Source organism: Lagenorhynchus albirostris, chromosome 12 (assembly GCF_949774975.1).
Source record: "Lagenorhynchus albirostris chromosome 12, mLagAlb1.1, whole genome shotgun sequence".
In the NCBI taxonomy this organism is placed as follows: domain Eukaryota; kingdom Metazoa; phylum Chordata; class Mammalia; order Artiodactyla; family Delphinidae; genus Lagenorhynchus; species Lagenorhynchus albirostris.
In genome coordinates this window covers 59,777,027-59,795,316 of record NC_083106.1, presented here as the reverse complement: position 1 = coordinate 59,795,316, position 18,290 = coordinate 59,777,027, and the positions used below count along the sequence as shown (strand labels likewise).

The 18,290-nt window shown below is 37.6% G+C and overlaps 1 protein-coding gene across 2 annotated transcripts in view; it reads right to left on the bottom strand.

Annotated features, from left to right (window-relative positions):
- MMS22L (MMS22 like, DNA repair protein) overlaps nucleotides 1–18,290 on the bottom strand; it is a 138,749-nt gene that overhangs the window by 10,940 nt on the left and 109,519 nt on the right. For both annotated transcript variants that reach the window (XM_060167611.1, XM_060167610.1), the window contains exons 18-21: nucleotides 17,650–17,809; nucleotides 10,278–10,447; nucleotides 7,708–7,919; nucleotides 4,741–4,904 (exon numbers count right to left, since the gene is read on the bottom strand). In XM_060167611.1, coding sequence (XP_060023594.1) covers nucleotides 4,741–4,904; nucleotides 7,708–7,919; nucleotides 10,278–10,447; nucleotides 17,650–17,809 — 706 coding nt within the window. The remainder of the gene's footprint in view (nucleotides 1–4,740; nucleotides 4,905–7,707; nucleotides 7,920–10,277; nucleotides 10,448–17,649; nucleotides 17,810–18,290) is intronic.

Genomic DNA, 18,290 nt, shown 5'->3' with positions numbered 1-18,290 from the left:
TTTGTAGGTTTCCTGGTGGAGGGGACTAGTGCCTGTGTTCTGGTGGATGAGGCTGGATCTTGTCTTTCTGGTGGGTAGGTCCACGTCTGGTGGTGTGTTTTTGGGTGTCTGTGACCTTATGATTTTAGGCAGCCTCTGTGCTAATAGGTGGGGTTGTGTTCCTGTCTTGCTAGTTGTTTGGCATAGGGTGTCCAGCACTGTATCTTGCTGGTCGTTGAGTGGAGCTGGGTGTTGGCATTGACATGGAGATCTTTGGGAGATTTTCGCTGTTTGATGTTATGTGGAGCTGGGAGGTCTCTGGTGTACCAATGTCCTGAACTTGGCTCTCCTACCTAAGAGGCACAGCCCTGACGCCTGGCTGGGGCACCAAAAACCTGTCATCCACATGGCTCAGAATAAAAGGGAAAAAAAAGAAGGAAAGAAAGAAAAAGATAAAAAAAAAAAGGTATTAAAATAAAAAACAAAAAATAATTATTAAAAAAAATTTTTAAAGTAATTAAGAAAAGAAAGAAAGAACAACCAAACCAAAAAAACAGATCCACTAATAATAAGCACTGAACACTATACTAAAAAAAAAAAAACAAAAACGGACAGACAGAACCCTAGGATAAATGGTAAAAGCAAAGGTATACAGACAAAGATCACACACAGAAGCATACGCATACACACTCACAAAAAGAGAAAAAGGGAAAAATAAAAAGTATATATATATCGTTGCTCCCAAAGTCCATCTCCTCAATTTGGGATGATCTGTTGTCTATTCAGGTATTCCACAGATGCAGGGTACATCAAGTTGACTGTGTAGATTTAATCTGCTGCTCCTGAGGCTGCTGGGAGAGGTTTCCCTTTCTCTTCTTTGTTCGCACAGCTCCTGGGGTTCAGCTTTGGATTTGGCCCCGCCTCTGCATGTAGGCTGCCTGAGGGCATCTGTTCTTCCCTTAGACAGGACGGGGTTAAAGGAGCAGGTGATTCGGGGGCTCTGGCTCACTCAGGCCAGGGGGAGGGAGGGGCACGGAGTGCGGGCGAGCCTGCAGCAGCAGAGGCCGGTGTGACGCTGCAACAGCCTGAGGAGCGCCGTGTTTTCTCCCGGGGAAGTCATCCCTGGATCACTGGACCCTGGTAGTGGCGGGCTACACAGCCTCACGGGAGGGGAGGTGTGGAGAGTGACCTGTGCTTGCACACAGGCTTCTTGGTGGCTGCAGTAGCAGCCTTAGCGTCTCATGCCTGTCTCTGGAGCTCCTTTAAATGGCACTCTTAATCCCCTCTCCTCGTGCACCAGGAAACAAAGAGGGAAGAAACAGTCTCTTGCCTCTTTGGTAGCTCCAGACTCCTTCCCGGACTCCCTCCCGGCTGCCGTGGCACACTAGCCCCTTCAGGCTGTGTTCACGCAGCCAACCCCAGTCCTCTCCCTGGGATCTGACCTCCGAAGCCCGAGCCTCAGCTCCCAGATCCTGCCCACCCTGGCAGGTGAGCAGACAAGCCTGTCGGGCTGGTGAGTGCTGCTCGGCACCAATCCTCTGGGCGGGAATCTCTCCGCTTTGCCCTCCACACTCCTGTTGCTGTGCTCTCCTCTGTGGCTCCGAAGCTTCCCCCTCCGCCACCCCGTCTCCGCCCACGAAGGGGCTTCCTAGTGTGTGGAAACCTTTCCTCCTTTCACAGCTCCCTCCCACTGGTGCAGGTCCTGTGCCTATTCTTTTATCTGTTTTTTCTTTTGCCCTACCCAGGTACATGGGGAGTTTCTTGCCTTTTGGGAGGTCTGAAGTCTTCTGCCAGTGTTCAGTAGGTGTTCTGTAGGAGTTGTTCCACGTGTAGATGTATTTCTGATGTATTTGTGGGGAGGAAGGTGATCTCCACATCTTACTCTTCCGCCATCTTGAAGGAAGTTCATCCAGCATAATGTTTTAAGGTTCATCCATGTTATAGAATGCGTTAGTACTTCAATCCTTTTCATGGTTGAATAATATTCCACTGTATGGATTTACTTCATCTTGCTTATCAATTCATTAGTTGATGGACATTTGGGTTGTTTCCATTTTGGGGCTATTATGGATAACACTGCAATGAGCATTAGTGTACAGGGTTTTTAAAAAAATATCTGTCATCTTTATTTCTTTAATTGAACTGAGCATTTCTTAAAAAACTGGGTTATCCTTTTTTAGTATTTTAAAAAAATAACCATTTTATTGTCATATAATTTATATACTATACAATTCACCCATTTAACATGCACAATTCAATGGTTTTTAATATAATCACAGAATTGTGCAACCATCTGCTTATACCTCCAATAAATCTATCATTCTCTCACCTATTGCCTTTCAACCACAAACTCCACTGTTTCTGACAGCACCCTCAAGGTTGAACTTTTTCACACTTTGTTGCAAGTCAGTTCCTTTGGGAGAGATTCAGAGTTCTCTATTCTATGGTTTTCTCCCACTCCCAGGCAAAACTCAGAGGTGTAGCTCTGGTGCTGGGGACAGGGACCATGGTGTCCACTACTTTCTGAGTGACATACCCACTTTAGGTGCTGAATGCTTCTGGAAGGAGGGGTATTAGCCGCAGGTCCTCTTGGCATGGAATCTCCACTTCTAAACTGGAGCAAGGACAATCAGTGCCCCAGTATTCTCATTGGTGCCATACTCAGTATAGTGTACCCATCCCACGAGTGGGGGCTGAATGGAAGAATGAAGGCCCCACTTCTCACCCACACTCCCCTGGAATACAGCCTTACCATCAGATAGCTAGGAGGCAGAATGAGAAACACTGATATCCTGCCTCTCACAGGAAGACAGCCCTCCTACTGGGAGCTGTGGGGAGATGGAACTCTAGTTATTTAATTTACTAGTCTAAAGCAAAGTTTCCATCTTACTGAGCTAGGAGCAGAGAAGGGAGTAATCTTGGTTCAAATATCAAAGACTTGCTGTTCCTACCAAGACTTCAGTATATTTTCTCAAATAATGTTTCTCCATTTGTTTTGTACCCTCAGGACCACTTCCAGAAAATTGAAATGCTCTCTTTTAAATAATTTTCACCAGTTTTTCTGGGGAGCAGGGCTGCAGAGCTCCTCATGTTGTCATGCTAGAAGTGTAACTCCTGAAGCTCTGATGTACAGGTATTTTGAGTGGACATATGTTTAAAATACTCTTGGACATGTATCTAGGAATGGAACTGCTGTGTCATTTAGTAACACTACTTTTCTACGATTTTACACACTGTCCTTCTAAACACTGAGACTACAAGGAGAGTCAGAATTTTCTCTGAGCCAATCACACAAACCTGTGTTTAACACTGTTTCTTCCACTTACAAAGACGGCCATGTGGAGACAGAGCATTCTGTATGCCTTCTATTTGGAACATGCGATGCACCACTAGCTAGAGATGAGCAGCAAAATTCCCCTCCCAAACCCTGATCTCCTTCGTGATAAATATTACCCTCAATGAAACAAGGGGCTAGTTAAAATGCTATACTGTCTGCTCTGTCTCAGATTTTGTACTGTATAATACAACAGGCTTTCACTGAAAGTAGAAGTATGCAAACGTTTTCAAAGAAGGTAAAATTTCTAAAGAAGAGTCTGGGGTCTATCTCTGGATATTCTTCACTGAAGAGGTGTTATTATCAAGTAAGGGTATTTTATATTAACATAATACAACATTTTTCACAAAAGCAAGCTTGGAAGCAGAGATGAACATTTTAAACATCAAAATAATGTGGATTAAAACAAAATATGCATCAATTTTTGAGATAAAACAGAACATTTCAAAGAGCTGTTTGAGCTTTCAGCTACCACTTTTTTGCCCTCATATTCTTTAGGATATACACTGTACTCACTTATCACAGTAGTTAGAAGTACTTAGGTAGAAGCATGTGAGAAGCCTGCCGCAAACAATCACGTTATAATGACAAATACACAAACATACACACACACACACACACACACACACACACACACACACACGCGCACCCCATCCTATTTATACTAAAAACCCCTTCAGGGGCTTCCCTGGTGGCGCAGTGGTTGAGAGTCTGACTGCCGATGCAGGGGACATGGGTTCGTGCCCCGGTCCGGGAAGATCCCACATGCCATGGAGCGGCTAGGCCCGTGAGCCATGGCCACTGAGCCTGCGTGTCCGGAGCCTGTGCTCGGCAACGGGAGAGGCCACAGCAGTGAGAGGCCCGCGTACCACACACACACACACACACACAAAAACCCCTTCAGGATAGAACTATAGCCACTATTCTGCATATTACCAATAAGCTTATTAAAGCATGCTACTCACAGGGAGGACTAAATATGTAATATTTTAAAGCAATCACTGGCAGTAAGGCTGATGAGACTGAAAACGAAAGGATCAGTGATCTGATCTCTTTGCCGAGAGATCAGCTTACATATTCTAGCAGAAATCTGAATAGGAGAAAGTATGCTGACCCTTCACCACTTGATATTTAAATAAGTTGCATTTAATACTGGAGTCTGATTGAATAAAAATTAAATAAACTTAAACTATTTGTCTGGGAGAAAAAAAAAAAAACCAACTAGACTGAAACATGTCAGTTTTTAATCATTTTATCATTCCCAACCTCAGCTATTGGCTGGAGTTTGTTCTTTAGCCATGATATAATCAAACTGATATAAAATAACCATATATTTTTGTAAATGTTGATTTAACTGATAGGAAAGAATACACTCTTAATTTGTGAACATAAAAGTATAACAAACACAAACTCGTAAACGAACTAACCTTGAGGTTCACTGACCAACACCAAGCATTTTAATACTCCTGGGAGGAGCAGTTCAACCTCGGAAACATCAATGTTAGTTTCCTTAACAAGTTGGAGGATGAAGGCCAGAATGGATGCTAAGCGAGGAGGGAGCAAGGATCCTTTAAACTCAAAGTAGGATTTCCTGAAAAGAAGCATAATTTTATTTTTCCTTCTCTTTAAAGTTTTAATAGAGCAGAATCAAATGTCATACACTTTAAAGATACTGGCCTATTTTAGCTCCCAAATTAGTAAAACACAATTTTTAAAAAGTATGTATATTTTACCATGTTTTATTCAAACCTAAGATTTTTGAAGCAATGACTGCACATCCTTTTGGCGTGCTATAAGGACCAAAGCAGAATACAGATACAAACAAAATATAAAGCAACCTGGTCTTAAAATATACTTAATACACTTAATCAAAATCTAATAAAAATCTAACTTTGTAATATAAGCTTGATCTCCTCTATCAGCTCCTCAATGATGCAACATTTTCTCTAACGTCAAATTTGCGTAAAGATTCTCCTCTCATATTTATTTACTTAGGGATTTGAAGGGGGGTCTTATATTTCCAAATAAGTAAGAGGACTATATTAGAAATCATCTTCCCATTCCAGCCTACCTCCTTCCTTCCCTTATGAAGTAAAAGAATCAGAGAGGTAATTTAGGATATAATATCTTCTCTTAAAGCAGGACAATTTTTAGCATTCGAACTCAACAGAGGTCGTAAAGATAATTTATCTGATTCATTTTTGTATCTCTACCTCTTAGAACAGGTCTCAGCTCATAACAGGTGTTCAGTGTACTTTTTTTAAGTGAATAAATGAAAGTAAAAATTGTTCAGTTTCTAAAAAGTCAAGACAATATGAACAAATGTCAGATATAGCTAAATCTAAGCTAGACATCTAAATATACTTGCAAAGCAATAATAATTTGCCAAAATGGGGCATAGAAATCACTAAAGATTATAAATTCCTTAAGGGCAGAACTATGCCTTCATCATTTCTACTCTATACAATGACTTCCAACAAACATTACATATTACAAAATTCATTCACTCTTTGAGCGGCAAGGGCTTTTTATCTGTTTTGTTTAATAATGAATTCCCAACGCCTAGAAAAAAGATTTATTTAGTACATGGTGTGCCAGGTACAAGTCTAAGAACAAGAGTATAAAATATGGTTTCTGAAAGCATGGGGTTCACTGTTCAGTGGAAAAGTTAGATTAAAAAAAAAAAAAAGGACAATTATAATACAGTGTGACAGGTGCTTTGAAAGATAATCCCAGAATTCTTAGGAATTCAGTAGAAGAGGCCCTAAGATGGGGAACTCCAGGAGTAGAAAAGCTTGGAATAGAGGAAGTCACAGGAGGCAATCTCTATTTCTTTCCTGAGTGTTTAAAAAGACAGAAAAAGGAATTGTTATGTGTTTAGGTATTCAACTAGAAATCATAAGAAAAACATTTTTTACTGTATACAAAGTAAATAGGAAAGTCAAGGAAAGCAGCCAAGATCCTAAACACTGGGCTTTAACGACTTTAAGACCTTAAGGATTCGATTTCACTTCAGCACTTGTCGTTTGGTTTGTACTAAAATTACCTATGCAATGTCTCAAACACAGTGCTAGCGTACTATAATCTTGTTGGAAATTCAGACACAAGTTAGGCAAAAATATCATGATTCTGTGAATTGAATCATCAAGAGCACGTGACTCCAGAAGAAGGAAAGCAGCATCATGGTACACTGAGATATTAGGTGTAGGTCTCATAAAGTCTAGGTAGTATTTAGCCCAGAGGGATGGCATTTTAATGGAGAAAATGGTATGAACAAAGCTGTGAGGTAGGGAGATGTAAAGCATTTTGGGGGGTGATAATTAAACCCATCTCATTAGGGCTTGTAACAATATATGATGCCATATGTATTACATTTGGAAAAGTTAAGTGACAGATCACGGAGAGCTAAGGAGTATGGAGTTTATTCCACAAGTCAAAAAGGAGTGAATAAAGGTTTGAAGGCAGGGAAGTGTCATACTGGAACAATATTTTAGGAAAAGTAATCTGGGGGAATTGTTTAGGTGGGACTGGAAGAAAAGACAAGAGATAAGTGAAAGTAGTTAGGACACTGGCAATAGTCCAGGTATAATGTGATAAGAGAAAAGACATGTGAAAAGGGAAGGAAACAATCATTTGCCAAAGGCTGGAAAAGGGGAGGGAACAAAGAATGTAAAGCTTTCAAACCTGAGTAACAGAACACTAGCAACACACAGAAAAGGTCAGAAGGCAGAACAGATCTTAGACATGGGATTCTGTCATGTGAGGTGATGGATAACATCAGGACATTAAAGCTACCAGATCATTAAAAACACAGGAAAGAAAACTAGACAAGAATAATCTATATCACCACAGCATCTTAAAGTTTAAAAACTAATTTCATGTGAAGCTAAATACCTCATGAAGACAAAAAAAAGATAATTTCTACTGTTATAGTTAAAAGATATTGGAGTTTAGTAGAAAACCTAAGAAGTTTCATTGATTCATCTGCCTAATAATAAACTGAGTTATTAAGACAGAGTAGACTAACAAAAATAGGACTTCATATTGCTTCCTTTTTCATATTAGCATTTATCTTTTCACTTAACCATCTTTTATAAAATACAATTACTTCATTTTGTACAGTACAAAATACAATTAGTGTTTATCTGATGAAAATATATATATACCTTTGGGACATGTATAAGAAAAATAATAGCTACATAGAGAAAACAAGCAATATAAAGAGCACTGTCTTAGGCTGACAAGTCATTCTGGTAAATTCTTAGATAATGCTTCTCAAAAAAGTTTCTAAACTCAGTATCCTAAGGATTGCCAATACTTTTGAGATGCTTTGTTATTTTTTTATAGAGAATAATAAATTGTAAATACCACCTATTTTTAATATTTAGATGTACCTTATGACTTGTACAATGCATTTCTTTAGAGATGACATCGGTGGAACAGTGGTTGAGCTTCTCAATGCCAACAAAACAGGATGTTGTCCAAGACCTAAAACATGTGGTGAAGCTGGAAGAAACCGCCCGATATACTGCTCAATAACATTCCCTAGTAACTGAGTCAAATAGGCATTTGGATTTTGAGACTGACAACACACGATACACATGCCCTACAGGAGAAAAAAAAAAGAGAGAGAAATACTAAAAGGTAACGTTAAAAAAAAGATTTAGGAAGTTACTAATTTTGTCCCAAGCATTTATATCATTGTGTGACTTATCACAATCAACAAGAACAACAGGTTCCATCATCAACAGGTAATGTTTGTATGAAGCTCAGGGAGCAGCTGACCTTGGGTAACACCTACGCAGTGGTACCTAACCAAGCATACATGTATTGGGGGCACACCCAGAGGAGGCAGGGGAGAAGAGCAGGAAGACAGATGAAGCTTCCTTCTGCCTCTCATCTTTAGAAAATTTCACCACCACACTCATCAGCTACATATATATGTATTACAAAGTTATAAAATACATTTTAGTCTATTTTTAAACTTATGGTACTGCTCATTTTATCTGAGTAAGACTATAAAATGTAGGCTAAAAATTTTCAATGTTAAGAAATGTGATAAATTTTAAAAAAATAACAAAAGGAGAGAAATGCAGAAGATTAAGACTCAGAATAATGACAATTTATTTTGAGGTTTTTATATGTCAGGCATTGTGCCACATGCTTTATATTCATTATTCCATTTAAATTTTTCAAAAAACAGCCCCACTGACTTAGTGTTATTTTATCTCTGATGTTACAGCTGGAGAAATTGAGGTTTAGAGAAGTTAAGAGTTTGATCAAGGTCATACAGAACTCACAATGTCTTGTTATATGTCTGCTGATTTAATCCCTTCTATTTATATAGAAGTTAATGAGATACTTTCATATGGACTGCAGTATTTGATACTTACCATTATTACCCTGAGAAATAAATACCTTCTAAACACTGAGACTACAAGGAGAGTCAGAATTTTCTCTGAGCCAATCACACAAACCTGTGTTTAACACTGTTTCTTCCGCTTACAAAGACGGCCATGTGGAGACAAAATTCTTACTTGATAAATAAATACCCTGAGAAATAAAATTCTTTCCTGCTAATATTACTAAATATTGCATTTTACTAAATAATCACCAACAGAGCAACAAATTATGCTCTAAAAGTTCATTAATAATTTGGTACTTTGTGATTCACAATGTGGTTTTTCCAGAGAAATAATCAGAAATGACTGTCATGTCTCCATTTTAACTTTAAATGGTATTTACCCAATAGGAGATTTTGAAAGTTTATTTCTAATGAAAAATAGCACAGAGCTGTTAAAAACATAAGCACTTGAATAACAATTGAAAAAAAAAAACAATGGACTCCCCCACCCCTACAGAAAACAGATGAAGAAGAGGAAAAGCTGTTTGAGGAAAAGCATGTTATATCAGAAGAAGATAAAGTAATAAATGGATATTTTAAAAAAAATTCTGAAGAGGAGAGCTTATACCTTTAAGAAATTAAAGATATAGCTCCAAGTCAGTTCTGCCAAATGGATAATTTACCAAAATTTTCAACTTAGGAAGTTTATAAGAATTCTTATTAAGTGGACTGTTTTGGTTTCAGAGGGCCGCATGGAGCAAGCACTCCACACTGCTATTGACATAAGCAGCCACCATGGAATCTAGGAAGTGTTCTATTTCTGTTACTCTACAGCACATACTCAGCAACTTTGTGACTGGAGATCCTAAATGTTTCTAAAATCTGCTGTGCACCTGTATACCCACTGCCTTAGTTCAAAACCTTCAGATAATGAACTACTCACTACCTTCCAAGTCTCCAATCTAACCTCCACACCAACCTAAATGTTGACCAGAATCACCTTTCTAAAAATGTAAATATGGTATGTCACTCCCACTTTTTTGCCCCAAATCCATCAACAGTCCCCATGTATTACAAGAACAAGTCCAAACTTCTTAGTATGCCACACAAAACCCTTCACTATGTGGCCCCTCCTGTATGAGCCTCCAGCCACACCAGAATTATTTGCTTTTTCCCCATGTGTCATATTTCTTATAGATTATGCCCTCTACATGCTGTTCCCTCTGACAGGTACAGTCCTTCAACTCCTACCCTCTCTGCTCTTTAACACCTAATATCCTTTACTACAGCTATCTTCTCTTGCATCTCCTCATCCCCGTCTGGCTGACGGATAGCTGAGGCCTCTAAGGAAAATACTGAGCACGCTGCTGGGAGTGTCTCTGCTGGTTGGTCTCTTCTCTCAACTTTAAGTTTCTTGAGGGTGGAGCTTTTACCTCTTCTATCTTTGTATTCAGAGCACAAACCAAAAGAAATTTTAAACCTGTTCAATGGAAGTGCAACATCACACATGTACATTAGGATTACAATGTATGGTTTTGATACCTGCAATTAGTAAACTGTTTTAAGGCAGGTGTCAATTTTTTTTTTTTTTTAACTTTTAAGTAGGCACCCTTACTATACCTGGAGATACAAAGGAAGACTCTTCTGAATTGCAGTCAACATAGGTGCAGGCAGCTCCTTCTCTTGCTGTAATACTGTATGTGGCAGCAGTAAACAGTCTATGATCCTGAATAGTAATTTTTGGGCTTTAGAGGTGGCAAAGATCTGTGCCCATGATTTCACAAGAGTTCCTAACACAGAAGAGCAGTAAGAGAAATTATGGTTATCTTCTAACCAGAAAATTTTGTCATTCCACTGAAAAAAAGTATATTTATAACACATAGGACCAAGTTAAAGTTGGCAATAGGAAGAAACATGTATTAAGAGTCAAAAGACTTGCGCCAAGTATTTCGCTAAAGAGACAACTCTCTGAGTTCTGGGCCAAGAAAAACATACATTTCCTGAGCAACTGGCATTTAATACATACACACAATGTGTGGTTATACATTATGTGAATATATAGATTGAATGTTGCAATTAACCAGATCTCTCTTTTTGCTTTGGTTGCTAGGAAACTCAGAGGCAAATTTATAGTTCAACTTTAAGAACACTGTAAGGTCATATATTATGCTTTTATGTATATATTCACTTTTCCCTGGGTTTCATCATACTACTCTCCATTTTATTGATACCCTTATTTCTTCATATTTTACATTTAATTTACAGGCTGTCTCAACCCAGTTTGCAACAAGAAGAGGTATAACTAAATTTAATTGTTAAAGCAGGAAAAATGATTAGCTGTAACATCTTGAAGCAATCACTTAACCTCCTGGAACTTCAGTTTTTATAAGTTTCAGTTATTTAACATGAGCAAAAAATGAATTTAAATTTTGATTCAAAAGAAGAGAAACAGGGCTTCCCTGGTGGTGCAGTGGTTGAGAGTCCGCCTGCCGATGTAGGGGACATGGGTTCGTGCCCCGGTCCGGGAAGATCCCACATGCCGCGGAGCGGCTTGGCCCGTGAGCCATGGCTGCTGAGCCTGCACGTCTGGAGCCTGTGCTCCGCAACAGGTGAGGCCACAACAGTGAGAGGCCCGTGTACCGCAAAAAAAAAAGAAGAGAGACTTCTTTACTACATGAAATATATTATGGTTGCTTTGATGATGGGAGTCTGTCAATTGCTACATTTAATGATAGTAAAACTTATCAAATGAGCACCTTTTGTTTAATAAAGTAATTAAGAGCAGATATATACTTTCCTTTAGAGTATATTACTGCAATTGAGGTCTCCTTTACTGAAAAATATGAATTTAAAAGGAGAACATTAAGTACTTGTCCAAACAGCAATGGTACATGTGCTGCATAAACTGTTATCTTTTATTCCATCTTAGAAAAGCAAAAAAGATGATAAAATTCAAAGTCACTTCCATAAAACAAAAAGTTTAAAATTCAAGCTCTGAAGGAAAACAAAAATATGCTTATAGAAGGATATACAGATGTTTTTTTAAAAAAAGAACCAAACTAATAATCATTTCTAAGAACAACAAACAGCAACATTAATCTTCTGTTGTAAAAGGAAATACAATAATCAATCATAAAGAAACACAATGCTCACTTAGCAATATTTTAAATAATGCTGGCTTCTCATTCTTTCAGTGAGTGAGAAATTTGAGAATGACAGCAATGTAAGAAAAGCTCACATTCTAAGCAACATTAGTATACCAGTAAGACGAACTGCCATCACCACCAACATTTGAAATGATTCATATCACTCTTAAGAGTCACACAGGTATTAACTTATAAAGAGCAAGGAACTTCCAACCCAAAATGCATCATCTACCCTTGTATTTTATCTTGTGCAATGGTTAAAACACTTGGCTGAAGACCTTAAGTTTTATGAGTTCAGAGAAAGTAGAGATGACATATTTGTTTTACTGCAATATCAAGCCCCTACTTTGAAATTTTCAGCAAAGAACGTTCGGATGTGTAGGAAATTAATAATGCAAAGAAAAAGAAAATTTTTAAGTAAAAAAACTTTGAGAAAGGTTTAAATACACAGAGTGGCTTTGTAAGAAACCTAGTATTTTTCCTGGCTATAAACTATGACTTATTTACTGATAAAGCTGAAAATATAGAAAACTTGTGGGGAACAACCCCCACAATTCAAAGAGAGGCACACTAGCTTTTTTATTTTTTTAACATCTTTATTGGAGTATAACTGCTTTACAACGGTGTGTTAGTTTCTGCTTTATAACAAAGTGAATCAGTTATACATATACATATGTTCCCATATCTCTTCCCTCTTGCATCTCCCTCCCTCCCACCCTCCCTATCCCACCCCTCTAGGTGGTCACAAACCACTGAGCTGATCTCCCTGTGCTATGTGGCTGCTTCCCACTAGCTATCTATTTAACATTTGGTAGTGTATATATGTCCATACCACTCTCTCGCTTTGCCACAGCTTACCCTTCCCCCTCCCCATATCCTCAAGTCCATGCTTTAGTAGGTCTGTGTCTTTATTCCCGTCTTACCCCTAGGTTCTTCATGACCTTTTTTTTTTTCTTCCTTAGATTCCATATATATGTGTTAGCATACGGTATTTGTTTTTCTCTTTCTGACTTACTTCACTCTGTATGACAGACTCTAGGAACATCCACCTCACTACAAATAACTCAATTTCATTTCTTTTTATGGCTGAGTAATATTCCATTGTATATATGTGCCACATCTTCTTTATCCATTCCTCTGTTGATGGACACTTAGGTTGCTTCCATGTCCTGGCTATTGTAAATAGAGCTGCAATGAACATTTTGGTACATGACTCTTTTTGAATTATGGTTTTCTCAGGGTGTATGCCCAGTAGTGGGATTGCTGGGTCGTATGGCAGTTCTATCTGTAGTTTTTTAAGGAACCTCCATACTGTTCTCCATAGTGGCTGTATCAATTTACATTCCCACCAACAGTGTAAGAAGGTTCCCTTTTCTCCACACCCTCTCCAGCATTTATTATTTGTAGATTTTTTGCTGATGGACATTCTGACCAGTGTGAGGTGATATCTCATTGTAGTTTTGATTTACATTTCTCTAATGATTAATGATGTTGAGCATTCTTTCATGTGTTTGTTGGCAATCTGTATATCTTCTTTGGAGAAATGTCTGTTTAGGTCTTCTGCCCATTTTTGGATTGGGTTGTTTGTTTTTTTGTTATTGGGCTGCATGAGCTGCTTGTAAATTTTGGAGATTAATCCTTTGTCAGTTGCTTCATTGGCAAATATTTTCTCCCATTCTGAGGGTTGTCTTTTGGTCTTGTTTATGGTTTCCTTTGCTGTGCAAAAGCTTTGAAGTTTCATTAGGTCCCATTTATTTATTTTCGTTTTTATTTCCATTTCTCTAGGAGGTGGGTCAAAAAGGATCTTGCTGTGATTGATGTCATAGAGTGTTCTGCCTATGGTTTCCTCTAAGAGTTTGATAGTGTCTGGCCTTACATTTAGGTCTTTAATCCATTTTGAGTTTATTTTTGTGTATGGTGTTAGGGAGTGTTCTAATTTCATACTTTTACATGTACCTGTCCAGTTTTCCCAGCACCACTTATTGAAGAGGCTGTCTTTTCTCCACTGTACATTCTTGCCTCCTTTATCAAAGATAAGGTGACCATATTTGCGTGGGTTTATCTCTGGGCTTTCTATTCTGTTCTATTGATCTATATTTCTGTTTTGTGCCAGTACCATATTGTCTTGATTATTGTAGCTTTATAGTATAGTCTGAAGTCCAGGAGCCTGATTCCTCCAGCTCCATTTTTCTTGCTCAAGATTGCTTTGGCTATTCGGGGTCTTTTGTGTTTCCCTACAAACTGTGAAAGTTTTTGTTCCAGTTCTGTGAAAAATGCCAGTGGTAGTTTGATAGGGATTGCATTGAATCTGTATATTGGTTTGGGTAGTATAGTCATTTTCACAATGTTGATTCTTCCAATCCAAAAACATTGTATATCTCTGCATCTATTTGTGTAACATTTAATTTCTTTCATCAGTGTCTTATAATTTTCTGCATACAGGTCTTTTGTCTCCTTAGGTAGGTTTATTCCTAGATATTTTATTCTTTTTGTTGCAATGGTAAATGGGAGTGTTTTCTTGATTTCACTTTCAGATTTTTCATCATTAGTATATAGGAATGCCAGGGATTTCTGTGCATTAATTTTGTATCCTGCCACTTTACCAAATTCATTGATTAGCTCTAGTAGTTTTCTGGTAGCATCTTTAGGATTCTCTATGTATAGGATCATGTCATCTGCACACAGTGACAGCTTTACTTCTTCTTTTCCGATTTGGATTCCTTTTATTTCCTTTTCTTCTCTGATTGCTGTGGCTAAAACTTCCAAAAGTATGTTGAATAAGAGTGGTGAGAGTGGGCAACCTTGTCTTCTTCCTGATCTTAGTGGAAATGCTTTCAGTTTTTCACCATTGAGGATGATGTTTGCTGTGGGCTTGTCATATATGGCCTTTATTATGTTGAGGTAAGTTCCCTATATGCCTCCTTTCTGCAGGGTTTTTATCATAAGTGGGTGTTGAATTTTGTCAAAAGCTTTCTCTGCATCTATTGAGATGATCATATGGTTTTTCTCCTTCAATTTGTTAATATGGTGTATCACATTGATTGATTTGCATATATTGAAGAATCCTTGCATTCCTGGAATAAACCCCTCTTGATCATGGTATATGATCCTTTTAATGTGCTGTTGGATCACACTAGAACTCTTACATATTAACTTATTTTCTACTCTATGTATATATTAAGCCTTAAAAAAAAGAATTGGGATCATTACAATATATATTTTTAGATGTATTTATAGTTAGAAAGTAACTTTGCTCATTTAGTAATATTACAAAATGCATTATGTACTATTAGCTAGGTTTATAAAATAATTAAGTTCCAGAAATATTTATTTAGTATATGGCATCTTCTACAATGGAGAAGCTCTTTAACCACTGTATCCTCAGTTCCCAATCCAGTGCCTGACATACTAAATGAACTAAATAAACTCATTAAATGTTCTTATTTGTCCAAAATACAATACGACTAAGGGAATAAAAAGTTCTAAAGATACGGCCACTAACCATAAGCAAGTTTAAATTTTCGTGGGGGCGCACCAAGTAGACAGATAATTATAATAAGTGGTAAACTACAAAAAATGTCAGAGCAGAAGGACAGATGAAGCACAGTCAGGGAGAGCAGGTCTTCCTGGGCTGGACCCTGAAGGATCATGGGTAGAATTTCAGTTACAAAGACCAAAGGGGATGAATGATCCCAAGAAAGAAGGATGATCAAAAGGAAAGGCATGGAAACAGGAAAATTAGATATAAAGAATGAGGGGGAAAAAAAAAGATATAAACAGGAGGAAAGTGGAAGATACTACTGAGAGATCAATCCTGTTTTCTCAGAAATCACCTAGCTACAGTGAAGACCCCAGACACCTTAATCTGGAGGGGTTTTGTCAACAGTTCGCACCTCCCACTAGCAGCCTTGCAAGCAAAAAGCAGAGGCATCCTCAGGGAGGAGCAGGCCAGGAGAGCAAAGCACAGTGTTTCCATGGTTAGCTCTCTTTCCCTCAGGTGGATGTGATATTCCAACACCAGCACACCTAGAAGAGGTTCTAACTCTCAAAAGTTTATATTTGCTCTTTCTCTATTTTGTTCTAAACTTTGTACATGTAGAAGACAGTAAATTATCTGTTCCTAATTTCTGCTGACTAAACGGGTAACACTGTAGCAGTGTACTCTTTTCCCAGTCTCTGAGATCTAGACAAAGGCAAAGAATACAGTATCCACCTGCCACTAAATCAAAAACTCAACCATATAACAAAACAAAGAAGGCCCTCAATTCTTCATAAGGAGAATTTTTGACACGGGTCTATGTATCACCAATCCAAATGATTCTGCAGCTCCTGATAAGACAATCACATATTTTGTAAAATACAGACATACTTCTGAAATCATACATTTAGCTTAGCAAAAATCTAATAGCAACTAATAAATTATAAGCTTAACTGCTATGGACCTTGAGTCTGTCATACAGTGAAGTAAGTCAGAAAGAGAAAAACAAATACCGTATGCTAATACATATATATGGAATCTAAAAAAAAAAAAAAAGGTCATGAAGAACCTAGGGGTAGGACGGGAATATAGAATAAAGATGCAGACCTACTAGAGAATGGACTTGAGGACACGAGGAGGGAGAAGGGTAAGCTGGGACAAAGTGAGAGAGTGGCATGGACATATATATACACTACCAAATGTAAAACCGATAGCTAGGGGGAAGCAGCCACGTAGCATGGGGAGATCAGCTCTGTGCTTTGTGACCATCTAGAGGGGTGGGACAGGGAGGGTGGGAGGGAAGGAGACGCAAGAGGGAAGAGATATGGGGATATATGTATAGGTATAGCTGATTCATTTTGTTATAAAGCAGAAACTAACACTCCATTGAAAAGCAATTATACTCCAATAAAATTTTTTTAAAAAAAGCTTAAATGCTGAAATACATGTTAATCTACATCTTACTAAATTAAATTTATAATAAATTCTCATTTAAGTTTCTTTAAAATTAAAATGACCGAATTGCTACTATTGCTTTCACTACATTCTACATCATCCATATTTACACATTTTCACATTCTCCTTTATCTTTCACAACAAAGATAAAAGGTTTCAGACAGCCCAAATCAGGTTTATTCATATGTTCACAAGATCAAAGGGAACAGATATAAGGTTTTGGCCACAGAGAAAAAAAAAAAAAAAACCCTTAAATTCTGTATAAAAACTTCTAAGGAAATCCTTCTCATTTCCCTTTATCCAGTCCCTAGTTTTGGTTAGCAACATGGTTTTAGTGAACAAAGATATTCAAATTACTGACTTCCTAAAGAAGGATGAACTCTGTTGTTATAGAACAGACACATTCTTTTTGAAAGAAGAAAACATAGTATTGTGAGAAACAAGATTTGAAGCATATGTATCTTTAGCGCTGTAATAAATCCTTTCCTGACCTCCTTCATACAGAGCAGACCATAAAAACAGAAGAAAGTGATGGCTTTCTGATGTTTTAAATTCTAACAAAGCATAGGTAAGCACTGAAAAAAGGTCCATTTTAATTATGCAGGCATTCACAAGGTTAGTGATTCAAAACAGACTATTGGTAGCAAACTGGAGTTGGTATATTTTCTGTATTGATCATAATGAATTTTAATATTAACCAAGCATAACAAGAAAAGTTCTGAAAGGAGGTGGAGCAAGACAGAGATACACTTGAAAGCCAACATGAATTATTTTAAACTAAATCACTGTCTTTCAGATCATTCTTAAGACTGTACAGACAGCAGTGATTTAGCTAGTGTGTTAGTATATTCCTATCCATCACGATACTGTAGGCTCAACCTAGGGAAGTTTTAATAATGTCAGGAATACATACCCATTATTGTATAAGTCAGCTGCAGACCTGCACTGGAAATTTTTTTTCCCAGATAAGGTTTTATATATTTTAATATTTCACCAAGGTATTCTAAGGACTTTGTGACCATGGCAGATTTATCAGAAAGTGTCGGCAGATTCCCGTAAGTTATACCAACAGCCTATAAATAAGGGAAAACATGATTTAGCATTCCAAGTTTTATATAATACAGATTTTGAAAAATAAACATAATTTCTCTTTCTACACACACACATGCACACACACATCACTTACATTTAAGCCTTCATCCTTAACTTTCCTATAAATGTTCATAGCAATTAAAATCCAGGTAAAGAATTATCTGGCCTTTTATAATTAAAATAATGGTTAAAGGAAAAATTAAACAATCAGTTCACCAATAATTATGAGTCAGCAAAGTATTAGTAAAAGATACCCAGAACTGATATACGAGAAGCTTATAACCAAATCACATCAAGCATTCCAAACAGGTTGGCTCACAATATCTCTAGGACATGACTGGGAATTCTAAATCCCCAAATTCCTACAAAAAAGACCTACAGATGAGGTTAACAGACTCTTACAAGTGAGACCTCCATAAATAAAGTTCAGCTTTATGATATGAATTGATTTTTTTCCTAGAA